Here is a 19,766-nt window from a genome sequence, read left to right as displayed (position 1 = left end):
GCACTGAGGTTTTGTATTTAATTTTTTTTTTTTCCTTCTTTTCTTTCTATAATATGAGGCATGTTTTGGCCATTGCTTGTTCCTCTACCTTGGGTAATTTATTGCAAAGACAGCTACTGCACATACACCAGCCCAGAATACCTCCTATTATCTTTCTTTTTAGACATTTTTTGGGGGTTGCAGAATTTTAGTCATAATGCTGCTGTGGAAATGGGACTTCTGGAAGACCAGCTTCCTGAAAGTGTTTGCGTGACTTTTCCATGTGCATACAGTTTCTTTAAGATCCTTTATATAATTCTTGTTTACAGTTACTAAGTAGCATATGAATTCTTTACTTGAGAATAGTTTTCTGAAAGTTAACAAAGGCTTTTGCACTTGTACTAAATGTAATCCCCTCCTTTACAGATGCAGAGAGAAGAAGTATGATTATTACAACCTGCCGAAAACCTCCGTTGTGATAGCTTTTTATAATGAGGCTTGGTCAACGCTTCTGCGAACTGTTCATAGTGTTCTTGAGACATCTCCAGATATACTTTTAGAAGAAATTATCCTTGTAGATGATTACAGTGACAAAGGTAGGAAGAATAATTCTAAATAATGTTGATTGTTGTTGGGGTTTTCTGGTCAGCCAGTCACAGGAGAAAAAGATATGCTGTTTGGGTAACGTGCTATAAAATTGTACAAGATGGGCATCTTATTGGAAAATGGGTTTTCTTGTAGTGTACCAGTGAAAATTTTGAGTTCTGGACCAAATTTAGTTTAGAATGGGAGAGCACATTTGCTGTGGTGTAACATGAGTGCTTGCATACATAGATAACCACGGTCTGGTTGGAGCATTTCAGGTTTCCTAATTTGAGCAAGTTTGGATTGCTCCAGTGTTTCACTGGTGTAAGGTATAATAAGGAACTACCTGATTATCTGTTTTCATTTGAATTATGGGACACAAAACAATGCTGGCGTTTTCCACCACACATGAATTGTGTTAAGAATAAAACTTTTACATGGGAAAAGCTTTACGTAACATTTGAGACTCACTTAACAATTTGGAAATGAATTGCAGAGGCAAACATGAAGCATTCAATTTCTTAAAAGTAACCTTAACTTGTGTCCATCCAAGTTCTGTGCTTTTTCCTTGTCCTTTCCGAACATGGACAGTATAGCAGGATCAGAGTTCAAAATGCCAGTATCTTTAAGGCACTGTTGTAAGTTATATGCTACTGAAAAAAGAGCTTTCTGTACCACGACGTGAACCAATTGTTCCAGAACTATATTCTTCCTTTCCTTCTTTGTTACAGAACATTTAAAGGAGGCTTTGGAAAACTACGTGGCTGGCTTACGCAAGGTTCGTCTCATCCGTGCAAATAAGCGCGAGGGGCTGGTTCGAGCCCGGCTGCTGGGGGCGTCTGTGGCAAAAGGCGACATCCTGACGTTCCTGGACTGCCACTGCGAATGCCACGAGGGGTGGCTGGAGCCGCTGCTGGCGAGGTGAGGTTATGCTCCGGGCTGGTTTTCTGTCTCGTTGCAGAAGGAGAAGAGGCAGTTTGGCATGCTTCTGCAGTGGAAAAATCACTCTTTGCAGATGTTTACCGAAGGTTAGCGCAGTCTGGTCCCTGAGGCACTGCGGGTGTTTGTCTCCCGGTGGTGGGGTAGCGAATGAAGTGTGGAAGAACAGGAGGTGGATTTTTGTTTTCTCCCAAGGACCAGGCTGCTCTTTCTCTTCAGAGGAAGGGAAAGTTTTGTTTTCAGGAAGAGGAATCCTACCCCCAGCTTTGAAACTGCCTTGGCAAAGGTGGCTACTTTTGTTAGCCTGGGTGGTGGATGAGAAGGAGGTCTGGAAAGATGCGTGCCCTGAGACATTCCCTATTGCAGGGCAGTGTGCACATAAGCAGATTGGAATAAAAGTCAATAAACTCAATCTTCCTTGTCTTGAGTGAGTCCATCTTTCCAAAGTGGTTCTGATCTAAAGGATAGGGAGGAGTTAATGTTATGTCAACACTGACTTTTACTTGGACACCATCTGTTCTGGGACACTGCACTTTACAGCTATGTAGTTTTTCATCTATACTGCACATCTGTTAGGCAGTTCAGAAAACTTCCATTAACTAAAAAAAAAAAAAATCAAAGATACCCCCAAACTCCCTAAAACCCAAAATACTAGCTCTCTCTTACAGCTTAGAATATTTTATGATATTCTTGGAGCCTCACCTACGTGTAGCCGGCAGCCATACATGCACTTTTCCTGCAGTCGGTTCAGCCACTGGTACACCTCACGGCAGCGCCCTGCCGCCCCCGTGTCGCATGCAGGAGGCTGTATTGCATTTGCCCCTCTTGCTGACAGCTTACGTCTTTACCCCCTTGGATGCCATTAGCAGACACTGACAGATACAATGCCTGAATCAGACCTGCTGGGTATTGTGTGTAGAAAGCCAGGTCTCTTTAAAACAGAATTACAAAAAAATCCTTTCCTCAAGGTCAGTGGTTTGATTTGCATCCTATAAAGATTCCCACCAGGTAATGTAGACTTCAGAGAAGGACCAGAAAAAACAGCCCTATGCAAACTGCAGAGAGACTTCCAAAAGCACGTGCTGTCTTGAGGCGTGCAAGTCTTCCTGATTCCTAGCGGAACTTGTGTTCTTAAATTCCGCATGTCCATTTGAAATTGTATCTGGAATAATTTTTTACTGTCTTTTTTTCTTAAAATTGTCATTTCACTTATTTCTAAATTTCACACCTAGTATATTCCAGATAACTGTGGGTTAACTATGAACAGTATAGATAGGGTGAAGAAAGGGAAAGAAGTAAAAAAATCAAAGAATAAGTGTGGTTTTAATGACTGTCCTCTGAAGAAACAGTACATGCACTGTGGAGACGATTCTGTAATTTCTTCACTACTTTAGCAAACCACTAGATGGCAATCTTGAGGAAGGATTGGGATAATTTTAAGTGTAATAAATCATCTGTAAAAAGTTAGCCCTGGATGTGTCTTGGAATTTTTGCCTTTATTGCTGCAGATGCAGATGTACATCTCTAAGGGGATGTTTGCATGGCATATTTGACCCAAATTTATGGGAGCAATACAACAGTGTTAGCATTTTGCAGTGCAAACACGGTTGTATTTGTAAGTTGCCTGTGCATTGAACCATCTAGTTAATTCTTAACTTACAGAAAAGGTGATGGCTTTTCACTTACCTGATTCCTATCATAACTGCAATCACATGCCAGCTACCTAATTTTTACTTCTTTTCCTTTACAGGAGCAACAAATCAATTTTTACATTTTATTGGGATTTTTTTTCCTCTGTGTACATATCATTCTCATTGCTCCGTACATAAGTTTTATGCAAGCGAGACAGGAGATAGCAATATTTGTATAAGCCCTTTTGTGCGCTCTGCCAAACAGGATTTCAAGGGGAGATCATAAAGAAGAAAACAGCTGTGTCGCATCGTCCCTCCAGCAACAAGAGACTGTTTCATGCTGAAGGCAGTCTTTCTCAGCTCAGACAATGCTTCTTTGGAACTGCTGCCGTTCTCTGCTGTGTTTAAGCACCACAGGCTGCTCTAATTTCAGAGTCAGAGCCCCTTGGTCAGGCTGTGGGTTTTAAGCTTAATAATCCCATGAGGAACTTGAATGACAGATACATCACATCTCTTCCTTGTTTGGCAATATAACACATTCAGTTTTCCTTCTCCTCTGGAAATCAGAAGATGCAGGGCTAAAACAAGTACCAGCACCTTAAAGTCAAACAAGTCACTTTGTTTCACTGAACTGACAAGAGATGTCTAAGAGTAGTGTAGAGAAGATTGCTAAAGAGTGATTTAAGAGAAAGACCTTAGCTTGAGCTTGCATGCTTGAAGTCGATCTCTCCTAGTACTGAGAATGGCCTTTCCAGAAGTTGAGGTGAAGGCAAAGGGTCCCACTGCCTTTTGTAATGTTTTTGGAAAGGAATCCAGAAAACCCTGCATGGGTGTTGAGAAATGGGAGAAAAGGGTTTATCTCCTTGCAGAAGTAGATGTGCAAGAAATGTCATCAGCTCTGATGTATTCTGAGTATGATAAAGATCTTAACTATCTTTAGATCAGCCTTGCTGATAGGTATGTCATTCTGCAGTACTATCTTGTTTTCTCCTTTTTATCTCCTATGTTGCCGGGCTTTCTGGAGGCCTCCTTCAGGTGCGTTTCACTGTTGGAAACCTAATTCCCATGTTGCATGTTTTTCTTGTTTAAGCTCATGGCTTCTTTTTGAGTTGCTGTTGTAGTGCTCAGTATAACTTTTTGCAGGTGATCCCAGTTACAAGAAGAAGGATGTCTTTAAGGGCCAAAAGTGTAGCTAATTTATTATTCATCCTTGCAGAACTATACAATCATGCTGCTCTCAATATCTTAAACACAGCTACCTGTACCAAACAAAACAGACATTTTTGTTGAGAATGTGGTGCTGGCTGTGGTAGCCAAGCCAGATGCTGCATGTGTTATCTCAAGCCATCTGGCATACCTTGCTTCCACTGTCCAGGAAGATTGATGCTTGTCAGGTACCTACAGCTGACTCCATCCTGATGAATCCTCCTGATGCATCCTCAGCAAGAAATTGGTGGTTATTTTTGTAGCCATTATTTCCTTATAGTGCAGCATGAATTGCAAAGGAACAAAACTTCATGTTTGATATCTGGAAGCATTCTCTGTTCTTGACAGTTCTAGTTTTTGAGAGAAGTTTCTAATGGAAGTCACCCTTTTCTTTTTGAAACATATTAGGATTGCAGAAGAAGAATCAGCTGTTGTCTGCCCTGTTATTGATGTCATTGACTGGAATACATTTGAGTACTTGGGAAATGCTGGTGAGCCGCAGATTGGTGGATTTGACTGGAGGCTGGTCTTCACTTGGCACAGCACCCCCGAAAGAGAACAAAAACGGAGGAAGTCCAAGACCGATGTCATCAGGTTAATTCTTATGCATCTTATGAAACTGTGATTCTTATAAGTGTGTTTGATTTCACTTGGAAATGCCAGGTGCTGAAAAATATTTGACAAATGAGCATATTACTAAAAATTGCATATTTTGTTTAGTTCCCCTTTTTTCCAAAATAGCTCCTGCTCACTGTGCTCCTGGAAAAATATTGCTCTAAAAGCTGAAATTCCCATGTAATCTTCCATATAGAATCCTTATTGCACAAGTAGTCTCTTGATTCCTGCAGGCAAACTCCCATAGATGCTTATCAGCGCACAGAAAGGTTGTAACTGATTAACTAATACTGAAGGATGTCCTCTGTGCGAAAGCAGAGAGATCTGCATTGTAAAAAATGTATCATGGTCAACGATGAAAAAGGGGGGGGAAAAAAATCATCAACCAGTAAGAAGGCAAAAGTAGTTTTGAAGACTTTATCTGTGCTGTAGCCGTAGTGGTGGTTCCTTGCGGTGTTTTCAAAGGTGAACCAGTTTGCCAGTTCTTTATTGGGATGAAATGATAGAGCTCTACCCACCATAGTTTCTGTGAAGAGCTAACTCACAGGAGCTCGTGCAGATGTCTTCCTCGTGGGTTTTAGTTTTGTTTTATTTTAAGACAAGTTGCAGTCAGTTGGTATTATTCGTCACTCCGTGCTGTATTTTTAGGAGAGGTAAGGTAAGAGTACAAACAATGCATCTGGAAAATGGACACTATAGACAAAATCCTGACAGCTGAGGGTCTGTGATGTTCAACTTGGAAGCTGATGTATTTCAGCAGCGTATTGTAAGAAATGAAGCAGCTGTTTGGCATTTTTAACATCACGATTTTATTAGTCCTTGCTTTTATTTATAATCTGTTGTCTTACGGACTACAACAAATACAGAATGATTAATTTTTCTCAGTCTTTCCTAGGTCGCTTATTATGATAATAATACCCAGTACTTAACAAATATTAATGAACTTTATCCTCAACTGAGAGAACTTTTTTTTTAAATAGGAAAAGTGAGGCAGTAATTTAGTCCTTCTCAGCATATATTAGCCCTCCTTAAAAATAAGTTTCAAAATAGAATAAATGTTTTTAAAGCTTTTAGTTTAAATATGATGCTTTTCTTCTCCATGACAAGAAGAATTGTTTTTGGCATGCCAAGAGGAAAACAATGAGGGGTAAAGCTCTATGGTAGCCCGAAGACTGTGAGCTTGTCAAGTGTCTGGAGAAAGCAGCAGTGCTGAGAGCAGTGTCACCCACAGCTGCGCTTGGAAAAACGAGATCTGGAGTGAGACAGAAGAGCTTGACTGGTTATGGAGTTTGTTTGGGTTTTTGGTTTTGTTTTTTTTTTTTCCTTCTGTCTCACGTCATCTCATTCCATTCTTTGAAACAACTTATGACAGTGTAAGACAGCGTTGCTTCAAAAAGATGGTTGGTAAAATTAGTTTTGGGAGATTAAGAGTAACTGATTGCTGCAGCTAGCATTTGTTAATATTTACTTCAACAGCAATTTAGTAAAATTCATAAAGTGTCAACTGAGTTTAGTTCTAACCAGCAGTATATGCTTGGCACTTTAAAGAGGGTGACTTTTCTAAGACTGTAAACCATTAGGAACAATATTGAACAAATACAAGTTTGTGTATATGTGCACACACTGCCCTACTGAAAGTACATCCCTTAAGTGCACTGTCGTTCTGTGCCTTGTGGTGTTTGATGAGGGTCTGGTCTTGACCCCTGATTTTCTTTTCCCAAACTTAGTAGTGTAACTAGTAAAAAGTTAAAAAAAAAAAAAAGAGATGGGCAGATCTTCTTAGAAAGGAAAAAAAATCTCTTCAGGGGCTATATTTACTTAATTCTGCTCAATTGATGTCTGAGAGTTTTTCCACTTGATATTAATGGGATCAGGAATGTTGTTATTAATTATTAAAGCACAAATATTTGTTTACTTACTACTTAAGTAAAATATATAAGGATACTGCACTTATAATTTCAGCGCTGACCAGTATAATTCTGCCACAAAAAAGCTTATGTTCTACTCTGTGAAGGTAAGAGACAAATCGTTTATTGTTGCTCACAAAGACACTGTGATTGCAAAAATTTAGATTAACACAATGTTTATCTTCTCTGATTTCATTGTTATTTTTATTTTAATACATTCTGGAGCTTGTTTCAGATACAGTTTTTACTACAAAATTAAATTTAAATGACCTAATGATAACTGATCAGTGGCTGACTTAATTTGTATCCAGAAAAGACTGAGAAAATGGAAAATAAAAATACACTCTATTTTTTTATCCATTGCATTAGTTTGATAATTTATATATTTTTGCTTTTTATTCAATTCAGAGTTACTGTTCTCTTTTATAGGTCTCCGACCATGGCAGGTGGATTGTTTTCTGTGAGCAAGAAGTATTTTGATTATCTTGGTTCATATGACATGGGAATGGAAGTCTGGGGAGGAGAAAACCTTGAATTTTCATTTAGGGTGAGTGGCTCAATTGAAAGGTTTTTTCCCTGAGAATAAAATCAAGTTTCTTATTTCTTTCTTCACGTCCCTTTATTTAACGAAATGGCGGTAATGTAAGCAAGCATTATGAGAGTATTTTGGGAGATGTTTATATGAATCTCTTTTCCTTGTTCTCACGCTTCATTATGGCTGTATTTTCCTTCCCAACAGCCACCTAAAAACAATTTTTAAAAACATGTCTTTGTTCTGAATGCTAGTATAAAATGTAAGTAGTGGTGTGATAGTAGCAAATGAAGTTTAAATCCTGTGGCTTGAAGAGGATTGTTGGAAATAAACATGTATAATTCTCTAACATGACTCGGAGCTCTCACGGCGGTTGGTGGGAGCGAGCGGGAGGCAGATGGTGGCAGTTACCAGTGGGGCAGGACAAGCCAGCCCCTGCACTTCTTCAAGGTTTTAGTCTGTTTCACTTGAGGAAAAAATTGTGTATAAAGGTTACAAAAGGTGATGGGGAAAACCTCCAGGAGCTGTAGAGCTGTACCCCACCAGAGGGTGGGCCAGATAAATAGCTGGAATGAAAAGGATTTCTGGCAGAGGGAGGAGATACAAGATGGTCCAGACTGATGAGCAAAACAGTCCTGTCCTCCTCAACTCTGCTGTTACCTGTGCTGCTGCTGATTCCCGCTGAGCACTGGCTGCCTATGGTTTGCCCCGTATCACGCTTAGCTTGCTGAAGCAATCCAGCGCTGGCGTAAGAGCGACAGTGCAGGGCCATTTTTGGCTTGCAGGAGGTTCACAACTTAGTATCCTGGATTTCCCTTGGTTTTGCTGCTCATCATCAGGTATGTTTTATGGTCATGTTTGCATTTCTGTGGGTCACTGGATTGTTGGGCAGGAGGGTTGATGCCTTTTGTTTTGTTTTTTACCAGATGACAGCAGATTTCAGGGATAAATCATATTTTAATGTTACAAAACCATTTTCTCGAGAAAGGAGGCATCAGTGGACTGTCTCACTTGATGTCTGCCTGTTAACCAGAGAAGCGTGGAGTCTTCCTGGCTGCTGTTCCTGTCTTCTACTGCCTGTCGTGCAGAAATCCTAGCAAAGAGGACACAAAAATAAGGAAAGAGAAGGATCAGGGAGGGTAATGAACACAGACCTAGAGTTGACATGGATTCTCTCTGGAGGGGGATTTCTCAGCTGGGATCGCTGTTTGATCTGAATTCATGACCACCTCCTTGCTCACACAGGGAAAAATTTCTGGCACGTAAGTCCGAACACACAGCCTAGTTGTCTCGGTCAGTAAATTCAGCAGGCCTCCGCCTGAAGCTCAAAGAAGCTAACCCACCTCCATCAGCTCTGTGAGCTTCTGAAGCAGGAGTCTCCCAACTGTCTCCAGTTGTGGTGTAGCCCACATTGTTGTGTGATCCCCTCTTTCCGCTGGAAGGGATTTCTTTTCTGTGGGATAAATGCTCAGTTATGGGGTCAGGAAGTATGAGATAGCTCCTTATTAAATTATTTTTATGCCTCCTTTTGAGAGGCTGCTTAGGGAGCCAGGGGTAGCAGTAGGTTGGGTTCATTCTTGGGGGCCCGAAGAAATGATGGTGCTTGTTATCAGTCACAACCCAAGGTAGGCTAAGCTGGAAAGCAGCCTGGTGGTGGACACCATCCCGAGTTAACTCTGGCAAGGCAAAATTGTTTTTCTTGCTTCGTGAGGGATTGGAAGGGGCGATGACAATGAGGGAGTCATGCATTTTTGGGTACAGATGCTTGCTGACGTGTGGCTTGCTGTGTGTCTTACTTTCTTAGTTATGACGTATTGTAGCAGACAAATAAGCAGAGACAGGAGATTGCCAGTTTAGCAGCAAGCTGCATCAGAGAGCATGACACTCGCTATCTCCCACAACCGTAGCGTAACAGTAGCAAGCACATTGGGTATGTGCATCTCCTGAGCAAGACTCACTCTCGTAGGCACTTGTTTGTGTCTGCTAGTGCACATGCAACCAGACTGAGCACCCGTGAGGTAGAGAGGATGCTGCTTTTGAAAGTAGTACTATATGCTCTGCCTCTTAGCAGAAATTTGCTCCTCTCCCAAAGCAGCAAGCTTGGAAACAACAGCCACAGTTGACAGAACTGGACATTACAGGATCCACTTCACGTTGTTGAAATGTCTGCAGTCTTCTGTGACCCTGGCTGCCACAGATTTGGTGGCATCAAGATAGTTGTCCCCACACCAGTAGGAGTTAGGGCTGCAGGTATGCAGTGTGTCACACACCGGGCTGAGAGCGGGGACGTGGCTTGTGGCGGGTAAGAGAGGTGCTTAAATGAGGAAGTGGACGGAGAGGCTGGTGTGGGGTCCCCACAGGTGGATCAAGCAGCTCTCTTCTGGGAGGCCAATGGTTTTGCAAGACGGACAGTGCAATGGCCAGCGAACGTGCCTGGGTGTGTTAATTTTACTAGTGCAGATTGCCAGTAGAACCTAGGCATTTGGATCGAAATTGTGCACAACATGCCATACTTTCCTCTATTTGATTTCAGGCCCTTGTACTCGTGCTTCCCGTGGTGAGGGTTTTTGTGGAAGAGAGCAGAGCGCTATGGTGTTGCTTAACTGTTCTTCTGGCTGCCCACAGTTCTGAAGAAGGTCAAGTGTTAATTCTGTTGTCTGTGTGGTTTCTAGACCTGCCAGACCTGAAAATTAGGAACAGGGATACTGAAAAACACTGTAAATTAATTAATTACTCTTCTCGTCTCTGAAAACACCAGCCTTTCCTGATGACATGAAAGGACTTGTCCTCAACCTACCTCTTTCTTGTACTTTGATTATTCTAAACTGAAGAAATTCTCTGTGGTTCTGAGAGGTGCAACAAGGACAAGGCTTTGGCTAAAAGCATGATGACTAAGAGAGATGGAGGCTGCGTGCTGAAGGCAGGATCTGAGTCAATGTGCCTTGATTTTGAATTGCTCAATGCTACTTGGCTGGGTAAAATTTCACTTTGTGGGCATAGTGGACATTGAAACTCCTCTTTCTGAGGAATGCAAAACATACCTTTCATCTTCCCTCTCCTGTACATGGAGCGAGGGGAACCTAGTTGCAGCTTTCCCCGCCCCCCCCAGCCCCGCTCTCTGCTCTTGGTCCTGCTAGCGGCACTGCAATGTAAGGTTGTTCCTGGGGAGCACCGCTTGATACGCCTGCGGTCTGCCTTTCAACTCTTCATCAAGACATGAGAGAAAACCACGCATGTGCAAAAAGGCAAAATTACCTACTGATAAGTCCTGTCTTCTGTTGGAAATTTCATTGCCCACAGGCCAGGATGACATGCTTCCAATTGCCTGGGGTCTTCTCTTTTCTGATCTTTTTGGCATTATTTCTTTCCGTCTGGATCTGGAAATCTGTCTTGCAGTTGGAGCAGCTGGGATGGGCTCATGCGCCCGGGGAGGCCCCTGCACCCACCCAGCTCCCAGCAGATCCCCCTGCCTGAGCACCACATGGGGGGGGATCAGCCACCAGCCGGCAAGCAAAATTGCAGCAGAGAGGGGCAGGAACAGAGTATTTTCTGTAGTTTGGCTTTGTTCAGGAGGTAGCATCCTTTTTGTAATTTTTTTTTTTTAAGGTCTTCCAGAGTCCCCTAAAATGTTAGAATGGAGGTGGTAGAGCTTATAGAGCTTTTCTTATTTAGAGTTCATTGACCCAGCAACTAGGTCAGTTGTCCAAAGAACCTGGTAGGGATGGGGATCCCAAGGTGAGATCTGTACTTTTACTGTAGCTTTTCATAATGCCACCATCTGTCTCTGAAAGAAAAGAAAAAATATTGATCATCTGCATGCATCAAGATGAAAGTGAAAGTAAAAAATTAATGTCACCTTGTTTTTGTGCTGTAGGAAAAAAGTACGCTTTTATAATGAGCTGTAAGCTAGACAGGTCAAGAAACATATTTTCATGCATGTGAGCATGCAAAATACACGTGAAATCTAACGTGCTTCTCTGTTAAAGGAGGTGCAAATAGTTTTAGAGGAGAACCTTCTCCAGAGTCACTTATTTAGCATTTAGTAGTCAACTTTGGTTTCTCTAGTGAATTCCTTGCTTTCTTTACCTTGCTCTTCATTTGTACTTGATGTTATATAGAGGTCAAAATGTGTTTTCTATTCAAAAAAATAAATAAACCTTTTGAGGATTTGTTAGCTGAAATATACTTGGGTTTTTTTGTAATAGGAAGAGAAGTTTTGAACTGTTTTAATAAAGGAAGCAGAATTTAATGAGCATTGCTTAGCAACCTACAGGTATTTTTTAGAGAAATTAATAATGTTAATTAGTGAAAAATCAGTTGCTGTGGAATTCTCTTTCTGGCAGCAATTTTACAGAGATACGGTCTGTCTGTTTTACTCCATTTAAATCAGACTTTGTCACGGAAGAGTAGAAGAATATGCTTCCTTTTTAACTGTACATTTTTACTTCTGTAGTCTTTATGGTCCGTTCCTCATACCTTGTTTAAAAACAGACTGATCAAAACAGTAATGATTAATTAAAAAATGCTTATATGGAATATCACAAATATGGAAATTGTTAAACTTTAATAAATTTAATGGCATTTAATATTTGCTGACAAATCTTGCGTGATAAGTTTTAACTTTAAAAAAGTAGTCTTGGATATAGAAATAGTAATGCAAGGAACAAATCTCAAAAAAAGGAGATCTTAAAGTGAAAGTGGATAGCTGCTTTCTTAGCAGCTTTCAAAATGACAGTAGTGTAACTTACATGCAAAAATATGCAAATTGTTAAAAAGATCAGTACAGAATTCTAGATTTATTGTATATTTCTTTTAATCATCTTTCTATTCACATGACAAATACACTGCTTCCCCAAAAAGCAACAAAAAAGAAGAAACTTCTCATGAAAAGCAATAAATTAAAATTTTAAATCCAGCAAGTACAAATTATCCAGTGCTCCCTATAGTTGAATAATGAATTACCTATACCTTTAAGGAAGCTGTTTGTTTTAAAAGTGAACATACATATTAGAGTGCTTACGCTTTGTTTTGGGGGTTTTTTATTAAGCACAGTATTGTGCCACATGTGAAGGTCTGATGTCATTATCCAAAACCAAATCAATGGAGACAACAGTCATTGATTTTTAAATTAAGAAATCTGAGAGAAATCAGAAGTAACTTGAAAAAAATAGCAGTCTGAAGACAACATCCATCTTGTGTACACTTAAAGCCTTCATCTGTAGTGACTTTCTAGATCCCTAAAAGTGCCAGGGAGAGAGATGGGAAAAGTCCCATCACTGATCTGTTGTCATTGTTATTATTTGCTACCTCATAGCTTTCACTCTTGCTGTGTTAATTTGAATAACATGTAATTAAAATGCACGCACTAGACAAGAAGGTTGTCAGGGAGCAAACCTCTCTACCCCTTAAACATATCTCAGCTAATTTCCCTTGTCCTCCATTTACAAAGGAAAGATGAGCTGCCACCTATGCATGGTTGAACACACGAGGAGAATTAGCTCACTGCAGTGCCAGTTCTTAAAAAAACCCAAAACTTTTACAGAAAGTCCATTGGAGCCATTGGTGAAAGCCTCAAGTTTGTTCAAGTGCAGCAACGTGTCCTACTCCCATCTGAATAATTTTCAGGAACCTTGTTTCAGGCACCCTTCAGAAACAGGGTGTCTGCCATGTTGTGGTCACGCACAATATTAGATGGGAAATACTTAGCTGTGCTTTCCTTTCACTATATCTAGCGGATCAGAACGGATGATGGGAAAGTGGCTGTGCGGATGAGCTGCCAAATGTCCGTGGTTTTCAAAGCAGAAGAGTGTAATTAGAAATATTTGCACAGAGTGCTGAGGCTAGTGTATCCACTTGGTGGTCATTTACGGGCTTTATCTCCAGGGCTGTACATTTCCTGACCTGGAGAGCCAGAGGCAGGAGGATGAGGACAAGGGCAGAGTTCTGCCAATTCCTCATTCAAGTGCAAGTACTTTCCTTGCCAGCGAGTAAGAATATTGCTTTAGGCAGCGGAGATTGTTTCACTAATGTTGGTTGGACCAGCATGAGTTACAGAATTACTTTGCTTTTTCTTTTCATGCATTGAGTCTGGGGTTCTTTTCCCAGCTTTCTAATGAAAATGGTTAGTTATATTTTTATGACCAGGCACCCATGCCTCTCTTCTGAAATGATGAGTCTAGAAGTGGTAATGCAACGTATCATTCTCCAATCATATGACAAGCTTACCTGTTTTGTCCGGTCAGCTTTCCAGTAGAATATGGGCAAAGGGGTTGGTTTTTTTTTTTCTTTTTTTTTTTTTTTTCCCCTCCTTCCCCCCCTCCAATAATGCTTGTGTAACTGGAATTGTAGACCACAGTTAGACCTGCAGAAATATTGTGGACCATTTCTTATCATGCCTTTGGAGAAAGTGAAGCTAAGAAATGGATTATTGCAAACCAGATAAAACCAGAGATGGGGTTACCTCTTTGTTACTCCAGGTGATTTTCTCTTGAGTTCACAAGGCCGTCATTATATCCAGCTTATTCATCAAACAAGGCACAAAATTATTGTATGTGTTGCTTATAGTATGCCGTGGTATTCTTGAGAAGGTATTATCCTTACAAAGGCTTATTGTTACTGTATCCTTCTGCTTGCAAAGAGTCAAATTAATGATGGACAATGTCAATTCTTTGTTCAGATATGGCAGTGTGGAGGAAGCCTTGAGATCCACCCATGCTCACACGTAGGTCACGTTTTCCCCAAACAAGCTCCGTACTCACGGTCGAAAGCTTTGGCAAACAGTGTGCGTGCAGCTGAAGTGTGGATGGATGAATATAAAGAACTTTATTACCACCGAAACCCACACGCTCGCCTGGTGAGTTCAAGTTCATTGTTCTTGCAATTTCAATAGAATTTGAAATAGCTATTAATTTAGCTAATATTGAACATGAAGTGCTTTTTATATTTATTTCTTATTTCTTCTGAAACTTTTTCCCAAACATAGAATAAGTGTATGTATAGTTAATTTTTAATTCCTTGGAAAAAATCAGAAATTCAGTAAGACTAGAAGGCCAAATCTGTGTCAATATTGCATGAATGAATGAATGAATGAAAGAATAAAGTTAAGCAAGGTAACCCAAGTCAGGAGGAGCTGTTTAGCCTGAAATGTATGCTTCTGTGAAACAGCTGATACAAGATTCTGTCAGTAAAGAATTACAGGAGAGAGACACAATTAACAAATGCTGATCGACAAAGTTCAATGGACAATAGATCTTTAAGTGAACAGAATGGTAATAATCTTTAGCAAAATTACCTGTCTTGTGATAATTGTAAAATTTTGGACCGATGTAAGATAAAATGGATTTTTTTATCTTTGATTTACTGCTGCACAACATTTGATTTAAAAAAAAAAAAAAATACAAAATCAATATTGCAAAGATTAAATTAATTAAAATCAGTCCTGGGATCTCAGATGAAAATGTTCCTAATAAAATGTTTGAAGGACCAGTTCTGGGGTTTTTTTTTTTTAAATTAAAATTTTTATTTCCCATGAGGAAGAAATACAAGATCGTTTGTTTGCACGGTTTTTTGGGAGATAAAGACTATGAAGATTGAGTAGGTCAGAACAGTAAAGCAGTGTGCAATTTCATAGCTTGGATAGATTTATCATGAGGGGCCTGTAGGCTGGAAGACTATAGCACTGAAATATCCTCACAATGTCTAGAAATGGCTTATATGAACCTCTGGCACAAAGGCCAACATTCAGGCCTAAAAGAAATCACTCTCTGCTGTTGCTTGTTTCTGGAGGTGTTTAATCTCCCCAGGCACTTCTCTTTGCATGGGAAGTTTTCTAAGTGCCGGCTTTCTGGTTTTGTCCCTGGGGAGACCTGCCCTGCGGTGGGCTGCTGGCACCCACCCCTGCCTGTGCCAGACCAGGGCTTAGGGACCAGGCAGGGCGACGGGGAGCTCCCCCCCCGCCGACATTTGGGTGGCCTACCCCAATAAACATGCCAGGGGAAAAAATGCTCTTGAAACCATTACGCTTTTAAAAGATATGGTGGCGGACACTGGGGAAGCTGAATTTGGTTAGCTTCCATCTTGTGTTCCTTTGGATTAAACTGGCTAATTAGATTACTATAGTCCATGCATTTGTAATAATTGTTTTACTTTAACATCACAAAAGCCATTTAGGTTTTATTATTAGAGGCTGACTTTGAGAGAAATACGGGGTTTGTGTATCCGAAGACAGGAGCTCACAGGCAATGCCAGGCTGATTCTGCTTGTCATGTGCAAAGAGAAAGCAGCAGTAAATGCTGACATTTTTTCTTGTAAAGTTCTGGGCATCTGATGTCTGTGATGACAGAACTTTAACTTTACAGGATATTCATTTGTTAATATTGGAAGCTTTGCATACCAGCTTATTGTAACACAGTGGATGTAAGCTGAGACTCAAGCGGTTTTTTTGCATGTATCAAAGCTGCCGCCAGTGCACTCTGGTTTCCGTAATACTCTCCGCACTGTTTGTTGCAGTGGTTGACTTCAGACCTTTTTACTTCATTTAACCCAAATATCCAGTTCCGTAGCATAATGGAAAAATGATTGATGCTATGGCTGCAGAATTTGGTTCCATAAAGTTTCGCTTCAAGATTAATGTTCAGACCTCAGAGCTAATATGTCATGCTGTTTGTTTATTCAAGCAGGCATCTCTGCCTCTGCTTTACATCTGCTTTGTGTTTTCAGTGATATTTCCACAGCTTTGAGAAATGCAAATATATTTGTGGTTTGATGAAAGAACATGTCAAGTGACCTGTAAAAATCTGGGAGCTGCAAATGGTATCTCATGCCTGACTGTCTGAAGTCCCTAGGCAATATAAAGATAGATTTTTGAGGATGGACATGAAAAGATGTGAACTTTGCTCCAATCTACAGAGATTATCCGCAATAAAAGCTTGTGGTGGGTTGACGCTGGCTGGGGTCCAGGTGCCCACCAGAGCCGCTCTGTCACTCCGCTCCTTCACTAGACAGGGGAGAAAAGGTATAACAAAAAGCTAATGGGTCGAGATAAGGACAGGGAGAGATCACTCACTAATTATCGTCACGAGCAAAACAGACTGAACTTAGAGAGGAAATTCATCTAATTTATTACTAAGCAAAACAGAGTAGAGGAATGAGAAATGAAATCAAATCTTAAAACACCTCTCCCCACCCCTCCCATCTTCCCAGGCTCAACTTCAGTCCCGGCTTCAACCTTCCCCCCCCTCAGCGGCACAGGGGGACGGGGAATGGGGGTTACGGTCAGTTCATCTCACGGTGTTTCTGCCGCTTCTTCATCCTCAGGGGGAGGACTCCTCTCATCGTTCCCCTGCTCCAGCATGGAGTCCCTTCACGAACTTCTCCAACAGGAGTCTCTCCCACAGGCTACAGTCCTTCACGAACTGCTCCAGCCTGGGCCTCTTCCACGGGGTGCAGACCTTCAGGAGCAAACTGCTCCAGCGTGGGTCCCCCACGGGGTCACAAGTCCTGCCAGCAAACCTGCCCTGGCGTGGGCTCCTCTCTCCACGAGTCCACAGGTCCGGCCAGGAGCTTGCTCCAGCGTGGGCTTCCCACGGGCCACAGCCTCCTTCAGGTGCCTCCACCTGCTCCGGCATGGGGTCCTCCACGGGCTGCAGGTGGAATCTCTACACCCCCTCATCCTTCCTCCATGGGCTGCAGGGGGACAGCCTGCTTCACCATGGTCTTCACCACAGGCTGCAGGGGGATCTCTGCTCCGGCGCCTGGAGCACCTCCTCCCCCTCCTTCTGCACTGACCTTGGTGTCTGCAGAGTTTCTTACATCTTCTCACTCCTCTCTCCGGCTGCAAAAGCTCTCTCTCTCTAAGTGTTTTTCCCCTTCTTAAATATGTTATCACAGAGGCGCTGATTGGCTTGGCCTTGGCCAGCGGCGGGCCCGTCTTAGAGCCGGCTGGCATTGGCTCTGTCAGACACAGGGGAAGCTTCTAGCAGCTTCTCACAGAAGCCACCCTTGTAGCCCCCCCCGCTACCAAACAACGCAAACCCAACACAAGCTTTTCTCTGGAGTTTTAAGATTTCGTACTCCCCACCCCCCAAAACTATGAAGTTCAAAGGAAACATTAGCAGATTTTACAAATTTCATCAGTTAAGTGTAAAACTCTCTGTACAGATAATTTGCAGACGGATGGTGGAATAATCTAAAATTCTCAAGATTCCTTCACTTCTTTTGAGGTTTTCAATTATCCAGCTAAAAGAAGTTTTATTTTCCAATATGCCTTCTCAGGTCCCAGCAGTCTGTATTCAAGGACTTCCTTACTTGTAGATTTGGGGAGTTTTCTCAGACAAACTGCCTTCTGGAATATTTTAAAGTTTTACACGCAAACAAATGTAAGGATAATGAAATCAAATCCAGCACCCAAACATGGGGATTTTTCCTGGCTAAAAGTCCTACTCATCACTCTAGCATACGGTTCCTAATAAAGTATACAGATAATTTTAAAGAGAGCATCTGTTCTGGTTGGTTGGGGTTTTTTTAATAGTTTTTTTTTTTCTTTTTCTTTTCTTTCAGGAACCATATGGGGATGTCACAGAAAGGAGACTCCTTCGAGAGAAGCTGAAATGTAAGGACTTCAAATGGTTCTTGGAGAACGTGTACCCAGAGCTCCATGTACCCGAGGACAGACCAGGCTTCTTTGGAATGGTATGTGGCTGCTGAGAAGGGGCCTCCTCACGGTTCTCTGAGCTCTCTTACTAACTTAGCGTGAAGGTATTTTTACGCTGAAAACAGTTTGGGATTTTGATAGAATTCAGTTAGAGTTGGTAGGCTTTAAAATGTGGGTTCTCTCAGAATCTTTATTCTAGGGGATGCTGTTTATAAAGGAGTTCTGTGAGGGGGTAGGAGAACAGGTAATGTTGCCATGAATTACACCTTCCGAGTGACATTTTGAGAGTGTTAAAGGCAGCAAAGGATGACTTCTTAATTTATTAAAATGTCGCATAGCAAAAAAAAAAAAAAGCACCAAAGCGTTCTGGGTTTTAGTTGTCAACTTGAAAATGGAAAGAGTGTGCTTTGAAACACATGTTTGCACGTCTTATCTGATGAAAGCTATGATGCTCTGATGACAGGAAAGAGAGCTGGTGCTGTGTGCTCCCACATCATATAGGATTCTGCATGTCAAAACCAACATGTTAATTTTTAATCTGGAGGTCAATTTAGACCAGCACAGTTTCACAAGCAATTTTCATTGGTTCAGTATCAGAATCCTCTTCTCCTTTTTTAAGAGTCAACAACTTTCTATACTATTTGCAGCTTACTAATAAATAGAAACTATAGCTCCGTGTACATCACATTACTGTAATCTCATTTAGAAGGGATGAAGGCAGAGATGATGCAGCAAATACCTGCTGATTTTTCAGAGGAAGCAAGTATCTGCTGCGTGTCTTATTAGGAAGACAAGACTGCACCTTTTCTGCCAGGCAAAGATGTATAAAATACTTTCCTGATTACAAACGCCACATTGACTTAGAAGTATTTTAGCTGGTAACTCGATCACTCTGCAGATGTAGCTAAGCTGCATTCCCACACTGCTGCATCGCATCCAGCCTGTATCACAACAGTCTTGTCTTGCTGCCATCTGCACTTCAGTTACTCAGTCTCTGCTGAATCTCCTTCAGTGGAGGAAAAAAACCTGATCACTGTGGGTGTACAAAACATACAGGAACCAAATCTCCCTGCAGTCTTCCCTCATAGCTTTGTTACCTGTTAACGAAAAAGATGCTAATGTGGAAACGCTGCTGTTACCTGTAGGGAGCTGCATTTCCCACGGGGAGCTGTAGCAGCTCCCATAGGAAGCGCATCAGTTGGCAGCAAAGCCCTTGGGAGCCTCTGAGAGAGTAGCCACCCTCCTCCGTTGGTCATGGAGCTTGCGCTTGAGTTGGTACCTCTGTGTGATCGCTGGCATGAAGGGTAATACCACCATTATCCAGTACCTCGAACAGACGCTGGTACAATGTTGGTTCGTTTTTTGTTGTTTTGTGCTGGATCACCACTGACATGGTCAGAGACAGTTGAAGCAATAAGAAATTATAAGACTTATGTTCCAGGAGCATTTAGGTAACCTTATCCTCCCCTCCACCTCCATCCTTCACTCTCCAAAAGCAAGCCTAGGCTGGTGGCGGTGATAGCGCTTCAGCCTCCTAGGGAGGGGAAGGGATGTGTGCAGTTTCTTTCATGATTTAACTGCACATGTCATCCTCAAGAAAGGTGTTGACAATACCTAGAAATAATAATTCTTGTTCAGAGCTGCTTGAGGTACCTACAGTGTAATTTAGGTGTGCTCTATATATTTCTCTAAAAACAATTCTTAAATGCTGTCATCTACTT

General features: G+C 41.5%; 1 protein-coding gene across 1 annotated transcript in view; it reads left to right on the top strand.

The window, feature by feature from the left end:
- The window catches only part of GALNT12 (polypeptide N-acetylgalactosaminyltransferase 12), a 50,035-nt gene that overhangs the window by 13,620 nt on the left and 16,649 nt on the right, over nt 1-19,766 (top strand). The window contains exons 2-7 of the mRNA XM_054817593.1: nt 406-575; nt 1,296-1,485; nt 4,749-4,934; nt 7,292-7,409; nt 14,071-14,247; nt 17,952-18,083. Of these exons, the coding sequence (XP_054673568.1) occupies nt 406-575; nt 1,296-1,485; nt 4,749-4,934; nt 7,292-7,409; nt 14,071-14,247; nt 17,952-18,083 (973 nt within the window). The remainder of the gene's footprint in view (nt 1-405; nt 576-1,295; nt 1,486-4,748; nt 4,935-7,291; nt 7,410-14,070; nt 14,248-17,951; nt 18,084-19,766) is intronic.

This window comes from Grus americana, chromosome 2 (assembly GCF_028858705.1).
Source record: "Grus americana isolate bGruAme1 chromosome 2, bGruAme1.mat, whole genome shotgun sequence".
Lineage (NCBI taxonomy): Eukaryota > Metazoa > Chordata > Aves > Gruiformes > Gruidae > Grus > Grus americana.
This window is presented reverse-complemented; position numbering and strand designations above follow the sequence as displayed.